This window comes from Cyprinus carpio, chromosome B25 (assembly GCF_018340385.1).
Source record: "Cyprinus carpio isolate SPL01 chromosome B25, ASM1834038v1, whole genome shotgun sequence".
Classification (NCBI taxonomy): Eukaryota; Metazoa; Chordata; class Actinopteri; order Cypriniformes; family Cyprinidae; genus Cyprinus; species Cyprinus carpio.
The window spans coordinates 10,225,949-10,253,046 of record NC_056621.1 but is presented as its reverse complement, the minus strand read 5'-3'; the positions used below and the strand labels follow the sequence as shown (position 1 = coordinate 10,253,046).

General features: G+C 35.3%; 1 protein-coding gene across 1 annotated transcript; it reads left to right on the top strand.

Annotated features, from left to right (window-relative positions):
* The first annotated feature begins 2,781 nt into the window (after positions 1-2,781).
* Positions 2,782-26,130, top strand: LOC109051125 (fatty acid 2-hydroxylase-like). The gene is made up of 7 exons (XM_042752728.1): positions 2,782-3,175; positions 18,750-18,845; positions 21,849-21,991; positions 22,147-22,247; positions 22,452-22,624; positions 22,740-22,992; positions 24,432-26,130. Exons 1-7 carry the CDS (start codon positions 2,882-2,884, stop codon positions 24,497-24,499), a joined length of 1,128 nt encoding a protein of 375 aa, XP_042608662.1. The 5' UTR covers positions 2,782-2,881; the 3' UTR covers positions 24,500-26,130.
* Positions 26,131-27,098: the final 968 nt, after the last annotated feature.

Here is a 27,098-nt window from a genome sequence, read left to right as displayed (position 1 = left end):
TTTAAAATCAATCCTAAATGTAACTGGAAGCCAGTGTAAGGACCTGAGGACTGGTGTGATATGCTCAGATTTTCTGGTTCTAGTCAGAATCCTGGCAGCAGTGTTCTGGATGAGCAGCAGCTGTCTAACGGACTTCTTGGGATGGGCAGTGAGGAGACCATTACAGTAGTCCACCCTAGATAAAGGCATGTTTTTCCAAGTCTTGACTGGAAACAAAACATCTTATTCTTGCAATGTTTTTTAGATGATAGTATGCTGATTAAGTTACTGCTTTGACATGACTACTGAAACTAAGGTCTGTCTCCAGAATCACACCAAGATTCTTGACTTGATTTTTAGTTGTTTGACTCCTAGTGTTATGCATCAAAACAACAACAACAATAATAATAGTTCATTAATTAATCAATTAATGAAAAAACTTTTTTTTTAGATATTGGAAAAGCAAATGAAAATGGAATACAATGGCATAAAGTAAGCCTACATTATTCAGAAACTAAAAGATCTTCAGAAGCTTTTTAAAAAATGAATATTTAAAGTCTATTATTATTATTATTATTATTATTCATTTTTGGGAATTGATGGCTTTTTAAAAAGCAGGTTCACCAGCTGTGATACTTTGTAAATAAATAAATAAATAAATAAATATAAAACTAGCATTTGGATCACATTTTGACAGATGGTTAAAAAAACAAATAAATGGAAAAGCAAAAATATAATAAGATAAATGTAAGATAAAATAAAATAACAAAGGATAATATAATAAGGAATACAGTGACATATATTATTCAGAAACTAAACGAAAGATCTTCCGGTGCTTTTTAAAAATGTGACTATTTTGATCTTATCTAATTTTAATGAAATTGGTGTATGGTATTGGTATGGTGCTTTACTTTATAAACCAGTAAAAACCTTAAAATCAATCCTATGCTTACGTCGACCATTTTAAATGAACTAAAACTATATGTAAGGTAGACTCTCTTGGATCCATGAATGAATTTCTTAGCATCCACCAGTGATGAGAAGCAAGGACTTTGTACGAAACAGTATTAGTAAGACTTAAAACTCAGTTCATTATCTAATATAACACCATCACAAACCCACACCACATCTGTGCTGCAGGCACATTTTGACAGCCACAGCTTTTTTGCCTTGTTCAGCTGTCAGTTGTCTCGTGAACACCAATCATCGCCTTTTAAAAACCTCAAGACAGGCCTTACCAGCCCTGCAAGACGAAGCAGGTCACACAAAAACCAGAAGCAAGTTTCAAGTAATCAAACAAAATTTGGGTAGATCTGCATCTGCAGTCTTAAAAATATATGACTGAAAAGTATTGTTGAATTATACTGCAGAAATAATCAAGATAGTATTTTCAACCATATACAGAAAAAAGGGGGTTTGGAGCATTATAGGTGTTATTTTATATTCTGGTGTTCCTTTTGTACATTATTTGATCATGCGATATGGAGCAGAGCTCTCTGAACTCTCTACCCCTCTTTATCTTCTCCCTAGCTGTAAATTTGTATGGTTCAGTGTCATAAAATATGGAGCTGCAATTAATCTCTAATAGTAACCTAACTAAATGTCCTTTCTGTTTCTTTGCTCCTCCCTTCATCATAGTCTACAGTACACAGACTATCACCACTGATATCGCCCTGCCTTACTCTGAACGTCAATACTTGGAATAAGAACTTCTTATTTTAAATATTAGCCTATTATACTTGTATTTATAATTTGGGTAACTTTAGTACTGTTTAAGCTTGCTGTACATACAATATTATAGATATTCTAGCAAATTAATGTATTTTGTTTTTGTTAAAACTTGGAAACCTGCTTATTTACTTAGCAATACTGCCACCCTGAGACGAAACTGTGACGCTCTACAATAAAACCTAAACTGGCCTCAACACTTTTAAAAGTGAAATGGACAGGAAAAGTATAGTGGGGAAATTCCTTATTAATATTATTATTTTAATTTAAGGTTTTATATTGTGATCTTATTGATGGTAAAACTAGGTTATAAAAGACTTGAGTATTCATTCTACTTAAAAAAAAAGTCTAAGCAGAACAGTGTGAGTAAACCGACTTTCATGAATCAATCACTGTGTTATATTTATGTTAGTACTTAATTCTGTCTGTTCAAATAATGTGTGCGCATGTGACGTCACAACGCCTTTGAAAGAGACTCGTGGACGTTGCGCGCGCGGGTGAAATAAACCTCAATATAAACAATGATATTTAAAAGACATTAATTCTCATTTATATTCCACATTACGTGTATATAAACACAGCGAATTAGAAATCTAATTATAAAACTGCCCTGCTATTTAAAAACATCCAGTATGGGAAACCAACAGCGTTTTTGTCTAGTTATCTGTGTCTCAAGTTAAATTAAAACATAAAAAACATCTAAACTGATCGAGTCACGTCTCAGTGCCATAAAACGCTATTTACAGCCTGTTTGAGTCGCGCCCTGCGAGTAAACACAACGACTGGGTTATGACACCAAAAACGCCACAAGAAGGAAGTACACTGAGCGAGTATCGATAGTTGACGTGACGAGTTAGCTTTTGGTGTAGTGCATTTTTTATTATTATTATTATTTTATTATTATTATTTTAGAAAATAAAACACGAAATGTGATTTGTGTGATAAACACAGCATGTCATGTTTTGCCGTTCTTGCGCTCGGCGCGCGCAACAGGTGCATGGATCAGCAGGGACTGCGTCATGAATTATTCATGAGATGCTTAATGAGCAGCTGGGTATGAACTCTGCACAGGCTCGAAGTCGAAAGCCAGTAGTTAGTCCACGAGCGCTGGAGCAAGTCAGTGGGGGTCCCACCTGCGTGCCTACCTTCTCTATCGTCTTGTGGACTCCCCTAAATGAAAAATAAAATGTCACCTTCGGCGTCCCTTCGCTTTTTTTCCGAAAAGGAGGTATCCAAACATTGCACCAAGGACTCTTGCTGGGTGTTGTTAGGGACGCGCGTCTACGATGTGACCGGGTTCCTCCGGATGCACCCGGGCGGAGAGGCGCTCATCCTCCGCCGCTGTGGCAGGGACATCAGCCGCGAGATCGAAGGACCCCCACACCGGCACTCGGAGAACGCCCGGAGGTGGATGGAGCAGTACTACATTGGAGAACTCGACAGAGACAGCACACATGAAGACACGGGGGTGAGTCCCGAAATAACAACAGAAAGTCACTCAAGTAGTCACACGCACTATTTTGAGGAAGTTTCACTATAAGAGAGGTCATATCTGAAGATGACAGCCTTTGGTTCAGGAACTAGGCTAAATTACTTCAAGCAAACAGAGCCAGTAGGGGAATTAAGGAAGAAGTTTGGTGCATAAAGATCCTTAAAAGTCATGACAGATTTGAATTGATCTAAACTTTCATCTGATAATAAATATGTGGATTTCGTTCACGATTCAAAGTTAATGCAGTCCAAGCGGTTCTCCACTCACCGACGCACTGAATCGAGAAATGAAACATACTGCAAATATGTTTACGACTTAAGTGCATGCTCGATTAATCGTTTATTATTAAAACATGAAAAACTTTCGCCGTGTCTGTGTGACAGAAATCAATTTTAGTAGGCTATTATGCAGAAATTATGTTCGTTTCTAAATGATTGAACAAACTGAACTGGGAATTATTAAATTACAATAAACATTATTATTATCATATTTAAGAAAAAACTAATATAAGCAATATATGCTGCCTACATACTTTTTGTATGCATGTTTAAGAACAAATCACATGCTACGCCGTTATGTCACACTTGATGACGCAATTTTTTTATTAGCTATTAGTGTTATATTTTAAAAAATATTTGATTATTATCATGATATGGGTGCGTCGTGTAAGCAGGTAGATATTCCACTGAGGGCTCTTATTAGATAAACAAGCCTTCTGTGCTTGCCTCTCCTGTCTCCTCTGTCACTCCCCAAGGAACAAACGGGGGGAAGGACCAGCTTTATGTATTATATTCATTTAATTGTTAGTTTTATACATCTTTTTTTATCTAGTCATATAAACAAACTTAAGTATTGACAGGATTTTATTGCCATTATGCCTGTAATAAACATCTTGATATGAGGCATGTACTGGCTACAAGCTCAAAGTGCAGAAGAAGGGTGGATATTTCAGAATGTAGGAGGTGTGAGAGACAGAGACAATCAAACCGGTCTGTCTTGTCTAAGCATTGGCATAAACTCCAGCATGACCCATAACAAAAAAGCTAAGCGGGAAAGTTTCCACGCCTCTTCAGGTTTCACAGAGTACTGTCAGCATTCACATGAAAGGGTTCACATGAAGTGTCATTGCAATAAATGGTCACTCCACAATTTCATATTAGTTTCTGAATGAAATCAAGTGTCACTCATTTGCTGGTATTCAACTTACACATGTATATGAAATAAGGGAGTGTTAAAAGTGCTTTGGACACATTGCAAATCATGGCCAAAATTTGATGCTGAGTTTAACTTTGAGGCTTTGAGTCGCCTGTCCTGAATGTTAAAGTCATTTCTCAGCAGCTTGCAGTGTAAACAGTCTGATCCTTTTAACTTGAATCCCCACCACTCAACACAAGGACTTGGCCTGACACATTGCTAATCCATATTTCCACATAGTTTCACAAGCACGTTTTAACACCCTCAGGTGATGAATACTGCTGTAGTACAAAGTATTTTATTATTTTTTGTAGTAAGTCATAGTGATTTCAAAATCACTGACGTTAGAGCTTATTATTGAGTTGATAGTGGTTAAGAATTGTTTTTTAAAGCTTTATCTATAATTCAGTGCAAAATATCAAATACATTTCTCTCAAAGATTAAAAGTGTAACTGTCTCATGGGATTATCAATCTAGGCAATTTTTTTAGACCTTTGATATCTGATATCAGAGTATGACATGCAAATTTAAATGTATAATTCCTATTAGTTATTGAGTAACCAATGGCAAGCATTTTTCTTTCAGTGCTTTTATTTTATGACTATTTCACTGCAAAATATTAGCAAATGGAAGCAAATTTTATTTTTTTTAATCTTTAGATCTTTGTCAATCTTTGATCTTTTTAAGATTTTTTTTTTTTTTAACAGAACAACTGTTTTCAACATTAATAATTATCAGAAATGTTTCTTGAGCAGGAAATCAGTATATTAGAATGATTTCTGAAGGATGACGTGACACTGAGGACTGGAATAATGATGCTGAAAATTACAGGAATAAATTATATTTTAAAATATATCTGAATAGAAACGGTTATTTTAAATTGTAATAATATTTCACAATATTTCTGTTTTTACTGTGTTTTTGTTTAAATAAATGCAGCCTTGATAAGACAAAAAAAAAAACACAAAAAAGAAAGCTCTACGAATTTCTGCCTCAGGTTTGATTGATTTTCATGATAGAGCATTATAAATGTTAAAGATTTATCAAAGAGAAGACAACCCTAAACCAGCTCGATCTTTAAAAATTCAGTAAAATTTGATCATGCTTATAATTTTTTTATGGTTTCTTTTTTTTTTTTATGACACACTCATTTTCAAAACAAACTCCTCCTCGAGAGTTTGAGCCCATTGATTGCTGTTTGTTCCCACTAAGAAACAACAGTGATTCATGATATTAGTCACATATTCCTATTTCATTCTGAAAAACTGGCTAGACTTGCGAGTATTCATAGTATTAATGCATATGACATTGCAAGGACAAACTCAAAAGGCCTTAGTCAGGCAGCAAAACAAACATCCATGAAAAATGGGGGGGACGTATGTCTCTTTTTCTAATTGATTGCTCGTGAAATCAGCTGGACCTGTTGACTAGGTCTAGGTGCAGGGGTTGTAGTCCATTTGCTCGTATCTATTGAGGGTATGACAAGGCGATGACCTGTTATGGGTGTGCTGCCAGTGATGTAATGACAAAATGGTAGCAGGCGGTTCCACTTCTTGAACAAGCATGAATTTGAATGAGGAGAACGAGATAAATGGATAAGTGCAGTGATGCGTGAATGTCTAGGTAAATAGCTGTTAGGGTTCAGGATATATTGATTGTACTTTATGAAACAACTGGCCTTGTGACTGTTAGTTACCTTGTAACTAGAATGGCAAGATCGTATTGATCACTATTGTAAAGCAAGGCATCACTTCAGTTCATAACTCTGTGGTGAAAGGACAAAGGCTTCTTTAGCACCTTTATTTACATCACTCAGACGTTTTTCGCGGCACGTAGTCGTGTCAGCTCAAGTAGCGCCCACATTCCCACTACCAAATGCTCTGACACATGCACATTTGAATTTATGACTTAAGGTTGGATTATTGGGTTTATCTTTAGCTTCAGGTTTATTTTCTGTATTACGCTGTATAGGACTAAAAAGATATAAGGAAATTGATTAACTTCTTATAAATAGAAAAAATACTGTTTACTGGTCCAGATTTTTCATTCTGAACCAAAATTATCTTGTATTTCTTCAAACTTGTGCTATTACTTGTATTTGTGCTATTTTATAGTATATTGTTTTTTAAATTTTTTCATTTAAATGATTTGATTTAAGGAATTTGCTGATACAAATTAGGTCATAAGTATGCTCATGTTATAGCTGATAACTGATAAATTACAGATATTTTAATAATATAGGCCTGCTATTTTGTATAAAAAAATTACAATTGAAATACTACAATCAATTATTATAAATGCCAAACAAATTAAGGCACTGTACAGTGTGGAAAAAAGTGCATATTCATTAGCGAAAGATAACATTTAATAACAGTTTATTATTTTTGCTAAGATTAAATAAGTGTTAGAGAATGGAAAAGGTTGTAAAATGTAAATGTGCATGCTGATTAATTTCACTTTTACAATTGCTTAAAATAATAAATATGATACAGTATAAAATGTATCTAATATTGGCTGATAACTATTATGGTACCAATATGTACCAATTCAGCGGATGTCTGGGCTTCTTATGTTTCAACCAACTACCCGCTGTATTTTCCACAGCTAGTTTTCCTTCGTGATTGACTTCAAACTCTGGTCTCAAATTGTTCCATTTAATGTTTTACTCCAAAATATGTCTCAATACAAAAGTAAATTGGCTTGATATAATACAAGTCAAATTTAAGGCTGTAGTTGTTCCAAGTGCATTTGAAACCTTTGGTGAACATCTAACCAAGTCAGAGTGAACTGGTTTAGTTGCCTGTTAATTTTTGAGAAGAACGTACAGGGCAGAGGCATGAATCTCTGGAATGCTTCCTTGCTGATGAAATGAATCTCATTTCTCCTTCTTCAATAGCCTTTTTGTTTTCCATGGCTTCAGCCACAAAGCAGCATGCCAACCTTCACCAAGGGCCATCTTGGTTGTGAATGCTCAATACAGTGAAATTCACTGAAATTCCTTTCATAATATTGTCTCGTGGTTGTGATAGAACCTCCTGTTGGATCAGTATAGTTCATGCTATAATCCAAGTATGCCTATAATCACAAAACTGTAGGATGAACAGGTATCCTCTGGTGTGGGAAGTGTTTACTGCCGGCTGCTATGCCAACAGGGATGGCCTCAGTACTTAGTTGGTTTAGTGTCATCAAACATATTCGCCTTATAACCCTCCATTCTCTTTCCCCAAGGAGGCTGTGTCAGACTGGCGAATTACACCTTGGGAACTCAAGGCATTTGGGAGCCGAAGGTCCAATTGCAGGAGGTGCTTAGAAGTTCTCACTGATAGATTATAACGTAGGTCACTGATAGATTACATGCAGATGGTTCGGTCACAATTGGTCCCTAAGGTAACTGAGGTTTGCTTGCTCATTAATTGCATCAAGCTATCAGACGGTCCCCAGGAGAGGAGCATGCTGGGCACAAGACTCATAATCCTGGCGTCATCAGGAGACACTTGTTTCCATGGCTCTGGGTAGAACCCTGGGACCCAGAAAAGCTGTCAATGTAGCAAAACCCACAATATGGCTAAGGTTGGTTTTAAATGTCTTCCGGAGACCGACAAACTCTTTGTCAGTAAGTTGAGGTACAGTAAAAGACGGGAGTCAGTGCTAAAATGTACTCAGAAAGGAACTCTGGCTACATTCACACTGTCAATTATTGGGATTGACAACTGCATTTTCTTTACAGGTGTGAGTCTCGAAATGTCTCGTTCACACAGCAGCTTACAGTTGTGTTTAGAATACTGTCTGTATGAATGTGCAACGGGTGTCAAGCCCAGTAACCATAGCGACAGTGACCAAAGTAATTTTACTTTGGTCACTGTATGGTTACTGGGCTTGCCTCCCGTTGCACATTCATGCCAACAGGGATGGCCATAAAAAAAAAATAAAAAAAAGATGGCGACGTCCATAAAACTGAAAGTCTTATCACTTTCTGACACGACAAGAGTCCAATCGAGCCGCGTGTTCATCCATCAAATCTTCATTAACCAACAGCAGCCTTTAGAGCTTTAAATCTTTAGAGTGCTCCCTTTCGCGCACTGTATGACGGGATGACAGACAACAGCTCACTTCTGTCCAGTCGAAAACACGCATGTTAACACAGCCTGAAAATTTACAGCTGGGAGTAAATAACTGTACTGTGTGTGAACGTAACCGTATTAAGGACTCAAAAACATGACAGACTACTCCAAACTGTACTGTGTGTGAACGTAACCGTATTAAGGACTCAAATACAGGACTGACAACCGTATTCTGCTGATGTGTGAAGGTGGCCTCTTACACGGTTACTTGACTGTGTCAAAGTTCTCCCTGACACTCCCATGAGGCGCACACATGGTTTCGTCCCGACTAATTTAACTGCTTATAATGCAATGCATAGAGAATCATTGTGCCAACTGAATAAGTGCGATTCATATAAACCAGTCTGAATTGTGGCTTTGCAAAGAAAAAGGGTGTATTGTTCCAAAGCTGACACTGTAGAAGTTCAGCAGAGCCAACCTACACATTTTACATAGGTTTTCGGGAAAGTTTTGTTGTTGTGTGTACAGTAACATTGTAATATTTGAAACACATGTCACAATCACCTGTATCTTCATTCATATGATTTGAACTCCATTACTTCTGCTAGCTCTCAAAGCTTGAAATCAAATCAATGTGTTAGAAAGGTTCTCAAAGATACTAAGATACTAGCCAAGAAAAGTTTGACCAGAGAAGGTTACATTTGGAACAATCAGGTGGTGTCATTCCTAGAACTCAAAGAATCTTTTGTAGGATCTCATTATTATTTTGGTGCTTTTGTAACTTTGGTATTTGAAGGGTGTTTGCCTTCAATGTGCTGATGAAGTTTTTAACAGGTTCAACCATTAAAGTCTTCAAAAGAGATAACACATCAAAGTTGGAAAACTGTGTTCAGTGTCATTGATTCTGTAGGATGTGCGTTCCATTCCCTATCTTTTTAAATGCATTTGCTACTCCCTTTATGATACAACTATTGATTTTATAGATTTCTTCTTATCTCGTAAGATACCTGCATTATACAGTTGTTCGCTGAAGAGAACGTGAAGCTGAGATGCTCCTCCTTAATGAAGAAGCTAAATCTTGTTTGTCTGCTTGGAGAATATTTGGTTAGGTTGAGTATTAAACTTTAAACTACAGGCATGCAGACATGTCACTTTACCACATTTATAGTAGTCATTTGAATCAAAATTTCTAAAGTGTTGATACTGATATCATAGCAAAAGTGAATGAACTAATTTGTGTATTATCAATATTAACAGTAATATTAGCAGATTGAATTAGAACAAAGGCCTTTTAGAATTTCTCAATTAAGTGAAACAATTTTAAAAGTAGCTGTTTTATTATATATTTTAAACTAATATGTATAACTAATTGCAGGCAATATATACAAATTAGGTAAATGGTCATGTTTTTTTTCTTTCTTTCTGGTTTCTAAGTACTACCAATACTGTAGAAAAGAGTGGTATTGTTATACTTTCTTTTTTTATTAATTGACTTTGTACCAAAGTCACAGTATTTTGACATTCATACAGACATGACTGTACTCATTATCAAACAAATTATCTCAAAATGGGAAAAAAGTGCCCAGTGTGCAGACGTGGTGAGTTTTGAATCTGTGAACTTCAGACGTGCTAATCCTGTTGGCATGGATTTCTAATCTTCTTGATGATGCTCTTACTGGATTGAAGGTGTTTATGTGAGAACGCTCTTGATCGATGAACTCTGTACAATAGGACATGTTCATGTGTGCAGACCTGCAAATGATGAAAACTTTGCACCCTTGTTTGAAGGGAGGAACCTGAAAAGTTTTATTGCATGAAGATTTATGGTTTACATTTACAAGCTAACAGCCTTCACGTTTACCCTCCTTTTTTTTATTTTTTTTTTATTTTTTTAAATCCTATGCACTATGCAGATACATGTACTTTTACTGGTTTAATGAATATTTTTGACTGTCTTGATTTAAAAATCGTGTTTATTCTGTCATAATGAGATGAGAATTGACTGGTTTCAAGACGGAACATGTGAATAGTCACAACAACCTTTGCCCGACTATATCCCAGACATCTAGCCTAATCTTTCTCATATCTGCCGACCCCAAGATAATGAAGCTGGTCATTGATGTTAAATTTAGCTTGGCGTTTGAGAAAAGGAATGAAGGAAAAGAGAATCAAAAGTCAGAAAATGCTTGGGAGGACTCTCAGTATCTGGCATAGCAGGTTTCACCAGTTCTCTTGGTGATGCAGCTTACCAACCAACAACATCCCTGTTTATGGTGAGAGTAGATGGCTCTTAACCCCACCTACCACTTTAAATTCCAGATCGACAGGTCTGGGATCAGTTTCGGCTTTGGACTGGTGTTTTTAATAAACAAAGAAAAGCGGTTAAGCAGATCCTGAACCAGCTGTGGAACGGAACGAGGCTTGAGAGGAAAGCACAAAGAAAGAGGCATTGATTTGAATGCAAAGCCTACAGATAACTTGGCATTCAAAACCTTAAAGGATTATTCTGAGTTCAGTACACGTTAAGCTCAGTTAACAGCATTTGTGCCATAATGTTAATGTTGATTATCACAGAAATGGAATTCCACTTGTCCCTCATTTTTAAAAAAAAAAGAAGTTTACAGTGAGACATTTAAAATGGAAGTGAATTTGTAAAAGATAAAATAATTTTGATAAAAGACTGTTATAATATAATAGTATAGCCAGAAGATGGTTTTAACAGAAGACGTGTAATGTACATTTAAATGTAAGTGACTTTAAACAAGATTTCACAAACTTTACATTTCTGCTTTGCATTCCTTTACATTTTTTTGCCCTATTCACTTCCATTGTAAGTACCTCACTGTAACCTTAGGTTTTTTTAAAGAACGTGAGGGACAAGTCAAAATGATTTTTTTTTTTCAGCATTATGTCCGATAATGTCCAACTGTGAAACACTACAACCAAGCTTGTTCTTTTACATGTATGCTGTATAATGGTGGTTCATAATCTTGGAACAGTGATGCATTCAGCAACCCTCCCCTCAGTGCATTTGCGTTAACATGTACTTTTGTTTAGTCATTTACATATGTTGAACAAGAAGCCAGCCATTTCTACTTGTATCATAAGACTTTCCCATGTCTGCCCACCTCGCCAATTGCTTCCATCAACCGCGCTTGACATGAAACCTAAACATCCTCCATGGAGAATAAGAAAAACAAAATAAGAAATAAGAAAACCGGTGTGTTTAGAGAGATATATGGATCTGGAAATTGGATAGGTTGACAAGATATTTCTGCCTGCGGATTTACATAAGTGTTGCTCTGAATAACACAGGCCAAATGTTTTACATCTGCCCCAAATCAGTGCCACTTCACATGGCTGATGTTTTCGACAGCTTGGAGTAGTCCATCAGTTGCTGGCTCTTATCAGGATCAGTCCGTCCAACTGTGTATCCTGGCACCGATTGGATAATGGTTAATTATTGACTTGGAAGAACCCTTATGGGTCATGTCCTGACCACTGTTGAAACAGGTGAGGTAATGCGACATAGCTTTTTGTTTTTAAGCAAGCATCATTTTTGATTTTAAAGAACCACTAATTTTATCACTCATTTTGGACTTACTTCTAGAACGATGCCTGATAAAGTTGCGTCAAGATTCTTTAGGGTTTCAGTTTGTCCTGAAATAAATGAAGGAGTGTTTATTTTTCTTTGCAGGTCAACAACCTAAATCAGAGTTGTCTGATCCCGTTCCCGAAAGGCCAATGTCCCACAGAGTTTAGTTCCAATCTGCCTCAACAAACTTGCCTGGAACTTCCTAGTAATTCTGACACCCGAGGTGTGTTAAATATACTCTAGATAAAAACTCCACATCACAGTCCCCCTATAAGAACAATATTACACACATGTCCTAAATAAACACAAACAAATTAAGTCAGTCAGACCAAACAAAACTTTGACCATAGCATTTTTACTTTACTGGAAACCCCTTCTCGACCAGAACACAGGCTTGGCCAGCCAATGGTACTTAAATATCTCATTGTAGATGCATTAAAGATACGATCACTCAGGTAGAAGTATCCAAACTAGTATCTGTGCTTTTACAAGGATTACCAATCATCCTCTCTTCCAGTACCTTTGTTAATGCTAAACTGATTCCAAATGTCTGCAGTTTGAGAACAATAGGGGTGTGTTTTTCCACTAGTCGTATGTGGCTACATTTGTTCCTACATCTTTATCTGGGGAATGTGGTGGGTTTGAGCAAATTGTGAAGAGCACTGCCTACTGTCACCATCCACTGGGAGAGTTAAGCTTATTAGGGTTTGGCTAGGCGTTGCTGATGGCCTCATTGCCCTTTCGCGTGTATGTATCCGAGGCTCTCAACCCCCAACCATACTCTGACCGCCACCCCAGCACCATTCGACACACTGCCAGCCCTGTTTAGATTGTACCAGCCTGAGCTCTCTTCCTCTGTCCTCCACGCTTTTGTTCTCGTAACTCTTTCTGTATGTATGTGTGTCTCAGTCATTTAGTGTCCCGGACCCTTACTGCTCCATAAAGAAGCCTTATTGTTCACCCAGAGGAATTCTTTCAGCCCCCATGACAGTCTACATCACCGGCCTCCTTCTTGTCCTCATCTTACTGAACATTCATTTTCTGCATTTTGCCGCTGAAAATCTGCATTGATGACTATATTACCAATAAGAAATGTAGCAGGAACTTGCTGCTTCCCTGGAATCTAGATGATCTGATGTTTCTGGATTAATTGTCTTTAAAAGAACTCATGCTCCAAGGTCGGCCAAGCCCAAATTTAGGGTTTCCTTACTGCCACAATGGGATAACCCTGAAAACATTTCACACCTGGTTCATGCAATATTATTTGCGTCACTAAACTACACTGTTGTTTGATTTTGTGTCTGCCAGTGCAGATGTCCTAACTTTAGTCCAATAGATATTTGAATACCACACCGGAAAATGATACCATCTAGGTGTAATGACTTATGACTGTATTTTCATACATTCCACTCTGTTGGTCTTCATGCAGAGCGTCAGTCCTAATCACACAGTGCTTTTGCTGAATGCTTAAAGTGACAACTTCCTGTTGTTTTGTTTCCTTCCATCTTTTTTCTTTCATACCAGTAAGGACCATGCTATACAACTGTGGTTTCTAGACATCAACATTCACCATTAAAAACCCTCTGTAACCACTAGAAAGGATTAATAACCTCATCCAGATTGAATCTATTCTCTTAATGTCCACTGAGAACAACTGTAAAGCCTCTCTTTTGTAAATAAGCAACCCTTTTACAAGGTAATGGAATAAAATGTAGTGTGGTACAGACAAGATCGGTGGTGGGTTGCATTGTGTGTGCTTTTACTGTGAGATGTAGGATTGTGTACGCTTCACAGATTTGTTTGGGTTTAATTAACTGAAGAAATATAACAAAGGCATAGACCATGAAAATGGAAATGAAATGGAAATAGGAAGTGGTTTAGTTTTGTGGTCTTTTTTTTTTTTTTCTTCTCAAAATTTCCGTGGCGAAGGTAGTTTTCGTGTTGTGGTTTTGTGGTACAGATAACGTGATCTGACAAAATATGTCCCACTGTCTCTTAGGACAACAATACTATCCATCGCTTTGGCTATCTGACCTAGTTTTGGTTTAACCAATCTAATGTGGATCACTTCTGAAAAAATTTTCAGGTACACAAACTTAACCATATAAGCCATATTCACCTGAATAGATGCAATCTAACCTTCTATGCAGTTCAAATTTATAATCTTCATGTTTGTTCTGTGAAATGTGTGAGGTTTAATAGAGATCTGCTTGCTGTTAGTTCGAGCCTTTATTGCAAAGTGTAATTACTATCATGAATTTTAAAATAAAAAGATAAAAATGTTAATATCAAATGGCAATTTACTCTTTACTTACATTTTTAAGTTACATTTTTATCTTAAATTTAGATTGTATATTTATGTCCCTCAGGGCTAAATCCGTAGTTTAATATGCATATATACAGGAAATGCTTTGGGAAAGTCATTAAACCTGACCTGCTAGCATGATTTCAAACAGCATTTTGCTAATAATTATTATTATGATCTAATTTTAATTAAAATGTTAATTCATTCCACACTGCATATGATGAACTAATAAGGCAGTGTTTAAAAAATATTTAAAAATGTGAACATGTCAGTTGTGTTGCTGTCTACGGAGGGTCAGAAAGCTCTCTGATTTCATTCATTTGTGTTCTGAAGATGAACGAATTACATGAGGGTGAGTAAATAATGACAGAATTTTCATTTTTGGCTGAACTAACCTTTTAAATTCGGCCGAAGATCTTGATGTTGTGTTAAATAAAAGTACAAGTGTATGTTATGTCAACTACTTTGTTTATTTGGAGTCCAATAGCAACCTTTCCTTTGGAAGCAGAGTTTCACAGAATGTAGTTTACCATCTAGACATGATCCCTTTGAAGGCTCTTTCCCCCACAGTCCTGTTGAGCTCAAACTATGTTCTGCAGCACAGATCAGAGAACTCTGATAGACCCCCAATGAGCCACCTGCATCATGGGACGATTAAACCTTAACCAACCCTACAGCTACAACTGCAACTTGTTTTAACCCTATTCCGAGCCTCACATATTTGTAACTAGGCGTAATGTAACTAATTGGTCTTACCCTACCTAATCTTCTCTAGTTTACTTCTAATTTCCTTCCTTATAACCCTGAGATAACCGTGTATTATTTTGCCATACTTTTAAGGACTTTTGCTCTTTACCAAATTGTATCTCACCCTGCTTTTCCTTTCTTGCACAAGAAGCTGCCAAAGTTGGCTAAATCACCTGCCAAGCGACCACCACACATGACTGAACAGTCACGCTCATATCTCCCATACAGTTCTCGCTTCAGCACCTTTGTTCACCTCGGCAAAAGGGCAGCACACATCTCGTATCACATGTGCTGGTCGTAATGCAACACGCGCACACACACACCCGCTAATACAACACTATTTCTGAGCTATAAAGGCAAATGATTTGCTGGCATTCACAGTCAATTTGCAGTGGCTCTTTGACCATGAACTTAAAAACAACCCAAAAAGACATGGACTTTATCAAGACCAGATAGTATCTACTTTTCGACAGTTTCTAAGTTTGGCACATGGATGCTATGTATACTATACAAATTGTTCACTTGAAAGCATGTAATCAAGATGTCAACATGCAAGTACATGCCAGATTGAATCGTATCGTCTGACCTCTGCTTTCTAGTCTGTTTTGTATTGTGCAAAATGCCTGTCGTGCAGGTTTTCAGCAACTGCAGTGCTCTGATAGTGACAGTATCTATAGGGACAACTGTTTGTTTCTAGATGCAATCCCTTGTGAATTATCCTAGGCACTGGTTTGGAGTTAATTTCTGTGTGTGCGTTTGTGTGAAAATCCTTTCTTCAGGGTGTAAAAAATTCAAATAAAAACTGATTTGATATATTTGCATTCTTCAGACCGGTTGATTTTTGTGTCACTTACGACCAGTGGATGTTAATTATTTAAGTGTTAATTCCCCTTTCCTCTTTTTCTTTTTGGTTTGTGTGTATCTCCAAGCTAATGATTGCCATGGCTCATTGTAAACAGTGAAACACCCCAGCAGTCACGTATGCATATTGTGTGCTGGGTGTGTCTAAGTGCAATAAATCGAAATGACCACTTGATATGGTGCTGTATTTTTATAAATTGTTGTATGCGTTATTTAAGCTGCAAGTTAAGCATTAAAGTGGGTGGTATTTTGAATGTGACAACAGCACGGACTGACTCTGAGTAAGCTTTAGATGGTGTCAGTGTCAACAGAAGTGCACTCAAAGATGGGTTTGCATGTGTGTATGATGTTTGGACACAGTCATCTGGAATATCTGGTTAGACTCGTCTGCTTTTAAAAGTTTGTTTGAGAAGTTTTTATTGTTTCTTACAGAATTATGTTTTGTTGTGGGGGAAGCCCCCTCCCACTTCACTATGAAAAATAATAATAATTGTATGTATATATGCGTGTTGGATTATGTAGAAAGCTGGATCAAAATATAAGCAAAATGACAAATATTTATAAAAAAATGTTTCTTTATCAGCATATTGGAATGATTTGTGAAAAACCATGCTACACTGAAGATTGTAATAATGGCTTCTGAAAATCCAGCTTTCATTATAGGAATAAATTAAATTTCAAAATATAATAAAATAGAAAACAGTTATTTTAAATTGTAATAGTATTTCACAATATTACTGTTTTTACTGGCTTTGATTAAATAAATGCAACCTTGGTGAGCTTCATGAGGCTTATTTCACTGTATATTAAAAATGAAAAAAATGGTGATTTTATAACTGTGATATGCAGAGATAGATGATGAGAAGTAGATAAAAGACTCATTGAGAGAAAAAGAAAGGGAACACGCTGAAAAAACAGGATGGAACATGTGGTCAGGTCACAAATACTGACTGGGTCTTCAGCAAACCCAAACTGAAGGTCATAAAAACCAGGGCTGTGGCCTACTTTTTTGACACGCTCACTTATTGCCAATTCTTTCTTTATATTATAATCTCATTACTGTTACTGTTCTAATGCAAATATCATTACTTAGATTAGCAGAAATGTTCACCTGTTATTCACTTGCTGTTAGGAGCTGTTTTGCACAATGTAAATACCCACATGACATTATATTTACAACATATCCAGATAAGACTATCAATAAAATAAAAAAACAAGAACATTAAATGACACAGTCGCTCCATCAAAGCACCTGACCCTGTAAAGTGGTGTCATTGATGGAGATTCTCCACCCTGCATTTTCTGCACAAAAAAGGCCACCTTAATGAAACACAAGCAATTTTCCCATTCATTGATGGTCTTCATAAGAATAATTAAGCAGAGTGAATTTTTATATAATCGCAGTACAGCCGTCAATGTCTATAACTATAATTCTATGGCGAGTGTATGGTGTGGCTTAGGTGTTAGGTTGCATGGAGGTGTGTGTGTGTGTGGGCCACTCGCTGGTGCAGGTGAATGCCAAAATGCTGTGAAGGGGGGCAGGGTTAATCACCTCTTTAACGTTTAAATGGTATGGTGCGATGCGAGACCTGATTAATATTTCACCCATCCCGCCAAACTAGCCATCTGTGAAGGGTGTGTTTGAGTGTGTGTGTGTGTGTGTGTGTGACCCTATGGAGAAACGAGAAGCTCTTCCATCTTGTGGGATGAGGTCCATGACGTAATGTGTGCTGTGATGTGTGTATCATGTGAATAAGGCGTTGTGTACTTTGGTGGTATGATGATGATGAGGGTAGGTGTATGTTTTATCTATGACGTGAAAAACTTATTTGTCATATTTATAATCACAGTTATCTGCGCCATATTGTTGTAATTTTTACTGTTAGATTTGAATCTTACCGTCACTGATATTTTTGGTTTTCTGAACAACAGCAGATCTGATTCCCAAGGGACTTGACGAATGCCTTATTCTAGTAGTACCTTATTCTCTGCTTTTATTTTATTGAAAGTATTTAGTGTTTTGTTTTTGTTAGTATTTATTTTATTGATTTTGGATTTCTGAACAACAGCAGGTCCGACTATTACTATATAATTTTTCAACTTTTACCAGAAATATTTCAGAATGCCGTAACTAATATACTTTTAAACTGAGGACACAAATTAATCATTGATATTTATAGACAAATTAAATTAAAAATGACTTGAATTTCAGTATTTCTCAGTTGTGTAAAGATTGCTTTTCAAATAGTTATTCAAGTAAAATATCAGTAATAAAGATGAAAGTAAATAAGAGTAGTTTTATTACATATTATTAACATTAAAATTCTATACAGTGACTTTTTCCTAACTAAAATGCTTATGTTAATAATAGTTAATGTGCTGGTCTGCAATGCCCCCTGGGCTTATTATAATAATTTTTCAGAATTAAAAAAAAAAAAAAAAAAATTAAGCATTTTTACCCTTTTTAAGAAATGAAAAATACTTGTTAAAAAAACAAATGACTATAAAAGTCATATTAGTAGCCTACTAAAAGTTTCATTTTACACAAAGCAGGTCGCCTCATGGTGGCTGACACATTGAGTCACATGACCAGTCAGAAGCTACTTGCTTCAGCTCGGTATTTCCTTATGTTGTCAGGCAGGTTCATATCTCATATCAGGCCACGAATCACATATACAGTACCACAAACAAAATGCCAACACAAATGCAGCAGGGATGAATCTCACCTCATCAAACATGATCATGAGCATCAAGCTTTTCTGAACTGTTCCTATTCTTCTGTTCTAGACTCTGAGACAGAGGAAGAAGATCCCAGAAAGCACCACAGAAGAAGAAGAAGAAACCTCGGCCATCAATAAGTGCAGCAAAGTCGATGAAGAAACGGTATGCCAAAGTGCAAGCATATTCCTGATTGAAATACAAGCTACAATCACCGAAAATGACCTTTCTCTCAAAACAAACATAAAAGATGTTTACAAAATGACTTTCACTGTAAGTGCATTTCTGTGCATGTTTTTTTACACAAATAAGGTTAAATAGTTGATTAGTGAGATCTATCTAGTTTTAGCTTAGTTAATATTTTCCACCGTAGTGCTACGTGTCCTGTGTGAATAGCTCGTGGGAAACGCATCTGATCGATGTGTGATGGGCATGACGCTATACTAATCTAAATATATATTACTTCCTTAAGACATTACAAAAACATAGTTTTACACATTCATAATTTCATAAGGACTTTCTGTGGTAATCAACAACATGCCACAGATGCTGGTGATTGAGCTGAACTTGCTTTTACCCAGAGCAGACATTTAATCACATTTGTTAGCTTGACATCTGAAAGTGAAGCTTTAGTTCATATGACAGGAAACCGCAAGCAGCCATTCCTCTTCTCGCTCGAAACCGACAGTGAAACACTAACAGAGCAGGTGACTTTCTGTTGCTCTGTCTCTCTGGTATGGTGATTACCATTTAAGACTTATCTCTTTATCTCATTTTTCTTGTGGTTGAACGATGCCACAAGCTGGATAAAGTGAGAATACTTTTGTGCTTCTCTGATGAAGGACAAAAAATGCTCATGTATATACTTCTCTAGCTCTCTTTTTGTGTGTGAATGTCCTGTGATCTCTATCAGAGGCATGCAGGTCTTTCACAAGCGTCGATTGTTTGGTTCAAACCCCTTGAATTTGACAGACGGGGTCAATGATTTGGAGAACACTGACCCCCTTTGCAGAACTGGGCTGTGCCATTCGTTACAACTACTAGTAATAAATACATGCATGTGTGTGTGAAGTTGGAGAAGTGTTTCCTTATTTACTAGTAATTTAGTAGTGAATTCTGGGGAAAATAGTTTTAGTAATTAAAGAAAAAAAAAATAATTTTTAAAACATTTTTACATATAAGGGTGTTGGTATGAAGTTAGTTTTGATCTGATAAAATTAGTAAATTCTTAATGTTATAATACATTGTTACTGTATTTAAATATGTTCATGCATGTGTGAAATTGGAGACGTATTTCCTTATTTACTATTAATGAGTAGTCCTGGGGGAAAAGGTTTGCTAATTAAGGAAAAATAAATAATTAAAAATAAAATATCTTTATATATAGTGGTGTAAGTATGAAGTTAATATTTATATGACAAAATTATTGTTAAATTCTTAATATTAAATTGTTATTACTACATTGTTACTTTATATGTGTGTGTATTTAAAAATTATATTACATTTTTTTTCATTTTATTTTATTTAAACTGTCATAAATATTCAATATATTAAGTATTAAGTTAATTTTGCTATGACTAAGTTAGTTAAAATCTTAATATTAAATGATTAATAATACATTAAGTTGTTACTTTATATGTGTATATGTGTGTGTATGTGTGTGTTTTTAGAAATTATATTAAATTTTTTTATACATTTGAATTTTATATAATTTACATTTTGTTATATAGTTCATATATATATATATATATATATATATATATATATATATATATATACACAACACACACACACACACACACACACATATATATATATATATATATATACTATATATTGAGACAAATATATATAATTTGAAATAATATAATAATATATATAATAAATTACTTTTTTGATTTTGATTTTACAGTAAAAATATGACCCACTCAGACTTTTCATTGTGAGATTCACGTTAACTGTTCTTCCTCCGTTATTCTTCAGGCCAACACATAACCAGTGCATCAGGCTTAGGCATAATAACCAGCACTGTAATTAATGCCGTAATGAAACTTGTAATCCAGACAGGCTGGGCAACCAGTCCAGACCAGATTTCTAGGTTCATTATAGCAGGAATGTGGTCTCGGCACCGGTTTATTGCCGCACTCTCATTCATTCCAGTGTTGCTGTGAGGCAAAAGCCGTTAATTCATCCGAACATGTCGTCCTATTGATGTGACAGACATTTCGTAGAATTAAACCTGAATACATTGTTCTGGCCTCCTCCTCGTTTCACAAAACAAGTCAAGTGGGTGGTTATGGTTAAGTTGTTCTTGGTATTCTGTAATGGAATATCAAATGTGAATAACACTGACTAAATTAGAGCTATGATCAAGGTTTTTTTTTTTTAACTGGGCCTTAGATAATGTTATTGAATTGCAATGACCTTTTGTACTATGACGTGTCACTCGCCCATCATGGTCCTACACCGTGACTCTGGAGAGGTGTTAATATGTGTGATTACTGAAATTTCAGTCCACCCTCTGCTTCTCGTCTTTGAATCTCATCGAGTTGCAGCTCCCTATAGGTCCTGGGCCAATATTAACTCCAGTTCTAGGTCCTGGGCCAATATTAACTCCAGTATGCCTTTTTAAGACACGCCCACCTCCTCTGCTTTATACTGTTATAGTGACCCCTAGTGGAGAACATAGGAAAAGCATCTGGTCAAAGTTTGCATCATAAACAACGAACAGTAAAATGATTCAACAAACTAACATCACTGATCATAAACATTCCTGTTGCGCAGTACTTCCTGAACTCTGTTAACTTTTTTACAATGACAATGCAGGAAAATGAACAGGATATTTAATACGATAGCAAAAAACAAAAAAAAATAAATAAAATAAAAAATTATTAAAGCTAAATAGAAAGATGAAGATTTTGCCTTGACACAAAACTGAAAAATAAATAAGCTGAAAAAACTTATAAACAAAACAAAAGCGCATAACAAAATTGCACATAAAAAAGCCCTACAATTAATATAAATAGAAATACAAAACAAAAGCGCAAAAAAAAAATAAATATACAAAATAATTTAAAGACCAGAAATTGATAAAATGACGGAACCAAATATCCTGCAAGGCTAAATATCATTAGAATGACACTGTTATCAACTGTATTGTGCGTACAGGATCTGGTAGACTGGCGGAAGCCACTGGCCTGGCAGGTCGGATATCTTGGAGAGAAATATGACACGTGGGTCCATCAGCCTGTGGACAGACCGATCAGGCTGTTCGAGAATGACTTTTTTGAGGCCAACACAAAGACTTCATGGTAAGAGAAATCACATGACAGGACTGAGCATCTCTGGCTGCGTTTTGTTTGTTTAGTTAAGTTTAGTTAAACATTGTACACTAGTAATATCATGTTACAGGATTGGTGGTTAATTAATAGAGTACTTGAACTTTGCTGTGCGTGTGTGTTTGCAGGTACATGGTGCCAATTGTATGGATGCCTTTGGTGATCTTTCTGAGCTGGTACTGCTACACGTTACTGGCACAAGAGAGGACAAGACTGTTTATTACATCAGGTGTGTGTAAAGTGTGTTTTAAAGCATTCTTATTTGATTTATCTAAAATCCACTGAAGTATTATTTTAGTATTTTTTATAAACTATTATTTTAATTGATATTAAAATATTTACTTTTACTCATTTACTTACTTAAAGATCCCTTTAAGTGAGCAAATGATCTAAGTGAAGGATTATTTATTTATTTTACACTTTTACTTTGTAGATTACTCCATTCTGGTCCATAAGTACAGCTTTCCATTCATCTTCATGTTCGGCATGTTTCTGTGGTCATTCATCGAGTACTGCATCCATCGCTTCGTCTTCCATATGCGCCCGCCCGCCCACAATTATTACCTCATCATGCTGCACTTCCTGTTGCACGGTCAGCACCACAAGGTGTGTGATTTTGTTCGATACTTGAGATTCGTTAATCATTCACTGAGTAGATGAGTTTACATAATCCAGTGGATATTGATGAAGCTCAACCTAACTGTCTTTTCTTACCCGTCAGTCTCCGTTTGACGGCTCTCGTCTGGTGTTTCCTCCGAGTCTGGCCGCCATCGTCGTTGGCGCTTTTTACCTGATACTCAGGCAGACGTTGCCTGAGGGTCTGGGGACCTCCCTGTTCGTGGGGGGTCTGTGTGGATACGTGGTCTACGACATGATCCACTACTACCTGCACTACGGCTCGCCACGGAAGGGCTCCTACTTGTACGGGCTGAAAGCGTACCACGTCAAACACCACTTTGAACACCAAAGAGCAGGTGAGGACATGAGATTTGAGATGCCAGGCATTAGAGCATCTCTCTACACAAATGAGCTTAAGACCAGTGCCAAGTGAAGTGAATAAAAATGTTCACTGTAAATCTTTTTTTTTTTTTTCAAATAAATTTTCAATAATAATATTAGTGATTAACTCTAATCTTATATATATATATATATATATATATATATATATAATATATATATATATATATAATATATATATATATATATAAACTGTTATTTAAAGTGTTTTTAATTAATTTTATTAAAAAAGTTTCTTTAATATTTTATGCTACTAAAGTAAATTACATACCTAAAAAGAGTAAATGTCCCTACTAGTCCAAACATAAAAACAGTGTTTGAAAACCTATTAAAAAAAAATTTAATTAAAAACAAAATTATATTGCATGAAGCTAAATTAAATTGTATAATTGTATTGCATGCTGCTAGTTACACACTTATATGTATGTGTGTGTGTGTGTGTGTGTGTGTGTGTGTGTGTGTGTGTGTGTGTGTAAGTTATATAGTACAATATAAAAAAAATTAAATAATATGATATAGATTAAATATTACCAATTTAATTAATAATAAAAATGTATTATTATTTATAATATTGTTAATATTAAATATAATGTATTAATTTAAATAAAATTAATTAAAATTAAAATAAATTATAAATTGTGTGTGTGTGTATATATATATATATATATATATATATATATAATATATAATATATATAAATATATATAGTACAATATAAAATAATAGTAAAGTATTATTAGTTATTATTTTATAATATTATTCATTGAAATTATAATTTTGATAATGTATTGTTCTAATACATTTTGTGTGTATGATGTATAAATTATATAGTACAATATAAAACCATATAATGTAAAAAATGTAATTAATAATTAAATGAATAATAAAAATGCTGTTAATGTTAAATATAACATTATTAATTGAAATAATATTTTTAAAGTATATTATAAATGTGTGTGTGTGTATGTGTATATGACATATATATATATAGAGATATATATATAGTATATATATATAGAATATATATATATATATATATATATATATATATACGATATATATAGATATATACATTTATAAAGTACAAAATATAAAATAGTAAAAAAGTAAAAAGTATTTTTATATTCCTAATATTAAATATAATTAATTGAAATAATTTTGAAAATGTTATTATAAATTGTGTGTGCGTGTAAGTCTTTAGAAGTTTTCAGGGCTATGGCATTTAAAAGATTTATTTTAAAGAATAATATTTATTGCATATTGTTTAATATTAAAATAAATATTTAATATTTTAAAATATTTAATTGTATTCACTTATTACATTTAACCTGTTGTTTGCATTGTTTTTGCTGTCTCCTTTTTAAAACCTTCTGTTCATCCTGTATTTGTTTTCCAGGCTTTGGCATTACCACCACATTCTGGGACTACCCCTTCAACACAGTCATCCCCGAGCAGACGTTTTAGAAGAGCCTTTTTTTGCCACAATGACCAAATCAAAATCTCCTAAACAAACTCCCATAAGCCTCTCCGTGCCGCATTCTCCCTTTATCACTGTGTTAGGTACAGTGTCTTACCCTGCTGCTGCTGCTACCAGCTATTAGTCTTAGGTTCACCATTATCATCATCATCATCGTCATAAATTATTTAGAGAAGGGGGAGTGCCTGAAACAAACAAACAGAATCACAGAATGTCAAGCTATATAAATATTTATATACTATGTGTGAATGAACTGACGATTCAAAACGTTGGATGAAATCTGTAAATATCTTTTATTAGAGGCACAAGAATATCAAACTCACAGTTTTTGCCCATCCGTATAAAGTAAAGAGATGAAGAGACAGAGTAAGTGTGGGACGGTGCGTGAAGGTGCGAGTGGAAATCATTTCTTAGTCGTAGTGTTAAGAAGCTGAAGGCTATAAGAATATTTTCTTTGCCTAGAGAAGCTCCGCCATAACCTTTAAGAAAAACTCAGGAAAGTCTCAGACGCTTTAATTCTTCTCAGTGTTGATGCTGCAACCGCTTACGGATCATCGCTTTCTTCCCCCAGCTGTCAATGATTAACGTTGCTCCGCCCTAATTGTGACATCACACCCATTTCATTCTGCTCTGGTGATCTCGCTTTTCTTTCTCATCTCACCCACTTCGAGGTGTTTTTTTTTGCCAATCAACTTACTAATATCCGGATCCAGGGGACCTCACAAGTAGCTGCTCCTCGAGTAATATGTTACATATCCAGTGAGATATTAAGTTATTGAGGATTGAAGCTAGCTTTTGGTTTGAGCTCATGGAGAGGGCGTGAAGCGGGGTGTACGGGCCTCTCCTGCCGGTGAGGGTTGCCAGCCGTCCATAGCTGTCATAGGTTGGATGAGTAGAAATCCTCCATCGTTATTAATGTAGATCTAGCCGGCACAACCCTTCCATCTGGTGTGACGATCTGTTGCATCTGACCAGGCGTCAGGAGAGCGAGAACATCCTCGGCTGATCTCTCATCCGTTCATACGGCAGATCTGTTCACTTGTATTGTTTCCTGCTCATTTCAGCCCTTGCCTTTGTCTTCAGTCAGTGGTTCAATGATGTTGGAAATATCCTAGAAAAGCTGTGACCACATGTAACTCAGCTTTATACAGTCATTTTGAGCATAATTCATGTTTCAGATGAATAAATATATATGATATTTAAATAAAAATGATCGTGATGTGCCTTCCCGCTCCTTCCGAACCAATTGGTTGGACGTTTCCGCCAAAGACATGGAAGGACATTTGAATAGAGCTTTTCTTTGTACCGTGATTCTGTTGGCACAACGAAACTAATAAAATGCAATGGACGTTGTAATGATTTTTGATTCTTTTGTAACTGTGACACCATCCTGGACAGATCCTGTGTCATAGGAAATCGCTTTCAGTTGAGGCAAGTCAACAGAGCAATATATTAATCTGTTTACTTGTGATCACTTTGAGAGCTTTTAATTCAGATAAAATCTTCAGCTGTAGATGCCTCTAATAAATTTGTTTACTACTATGTATTTTTATTTTGGAATTTTAAATTTCTATGCAAATGCAATTGTATTTGTAAATAAACTGTATATTTCTGAGGACATCTTGTGGTGTTTTTACTTTGAAAAAGAGTTTGAAAGACTGTACACTGCCATTCAAAAGTCTCACGTTTGTATGTTTTTAATGCTCACCAAGAAATGCATTTACAATGCAAGTACAGTAAAACAGTAATATTATGAATTAAAATAACATTTTTTTTCTTTATTTTAAAATGTACTTCTGTGATGCAAAGCTGGATTTTCAGCACCATTACTACAGTCTTCAGTCTGACGTTCCTTCAGAAATCATTCTAATATGCTGATTTGCTGCTCAAGAAGCTTTACTGAATGCTGCATAATATTTTAAAAAATATATTTTTAATGATTAGAGTTTTAAAAAAAAGCATTTATTGGATTTTTTTTTTTTTTATAAATATAAATGTTTTTACTTTATTTTGTCCCCCCATGCTAATCTAAAATGCATTTTTTTCAATTACATTTTACTGAGCCCAAACTTTTGAACATTAAATATTATTTATATAAGCAATACACACAGTTTATGTACATAAAGGCTTGCCAACTGTTTCTTCAGAGAAGCACGTATTCTTCTGGTCATTTGCATGAATGTATTTACAAAGCGGTCAATCCAGTTCATCCACCTTCATGTCTCCACCCACTCAGTGGTTTCAGTAGCAAAGTAATAGTAATGAAAACTGCCTGATAATTCACAAGTTGTAAAAATGAGCAAACACATTTGCAGGATATCAGTAACGTAATCATTTGCAGAATAAAAATGTAAATTTAACATCACTGCTGTGTTATTTAATGTCAAAGTCTTTCTTTGAAAATTACTGAAGATGTTACAGTGAATATGAATCAACTGAAATAAAACTACATATAAAATAATGAATAACCACAAGTTTAATTTTAGTTTTGCTACATGGTGTATTTTAACATTTTTGTGGAATATTTTAAATCATATTTGTGTAATTATAATAATATATTTATAATGAAGAATAGTATATTTATAA

Coding starts and splice junctions, on each gene's coding strand:
- LOC109051125 (XM_042752728.1), top strand. CDS start 2,882: ATGAAAAATAAAATGTCACCTTCGGCGTCCCTTCGCTTTTTTTCCGAA. Junction 18,846..21,848: donor GCAAAGTCGATGAAGAAACG/GTATGCCAAAGT, acceptor TTGTGCGTACAG/GATCTGGTAGACTGGCGGAA. Junction 22,248..22,451: donor AAGACTGTTTATTACATCAG/GTGTGTGTAAAG, acceptor TTTACTTTGTAG/ATTACTCCATTCTGGTCCAT.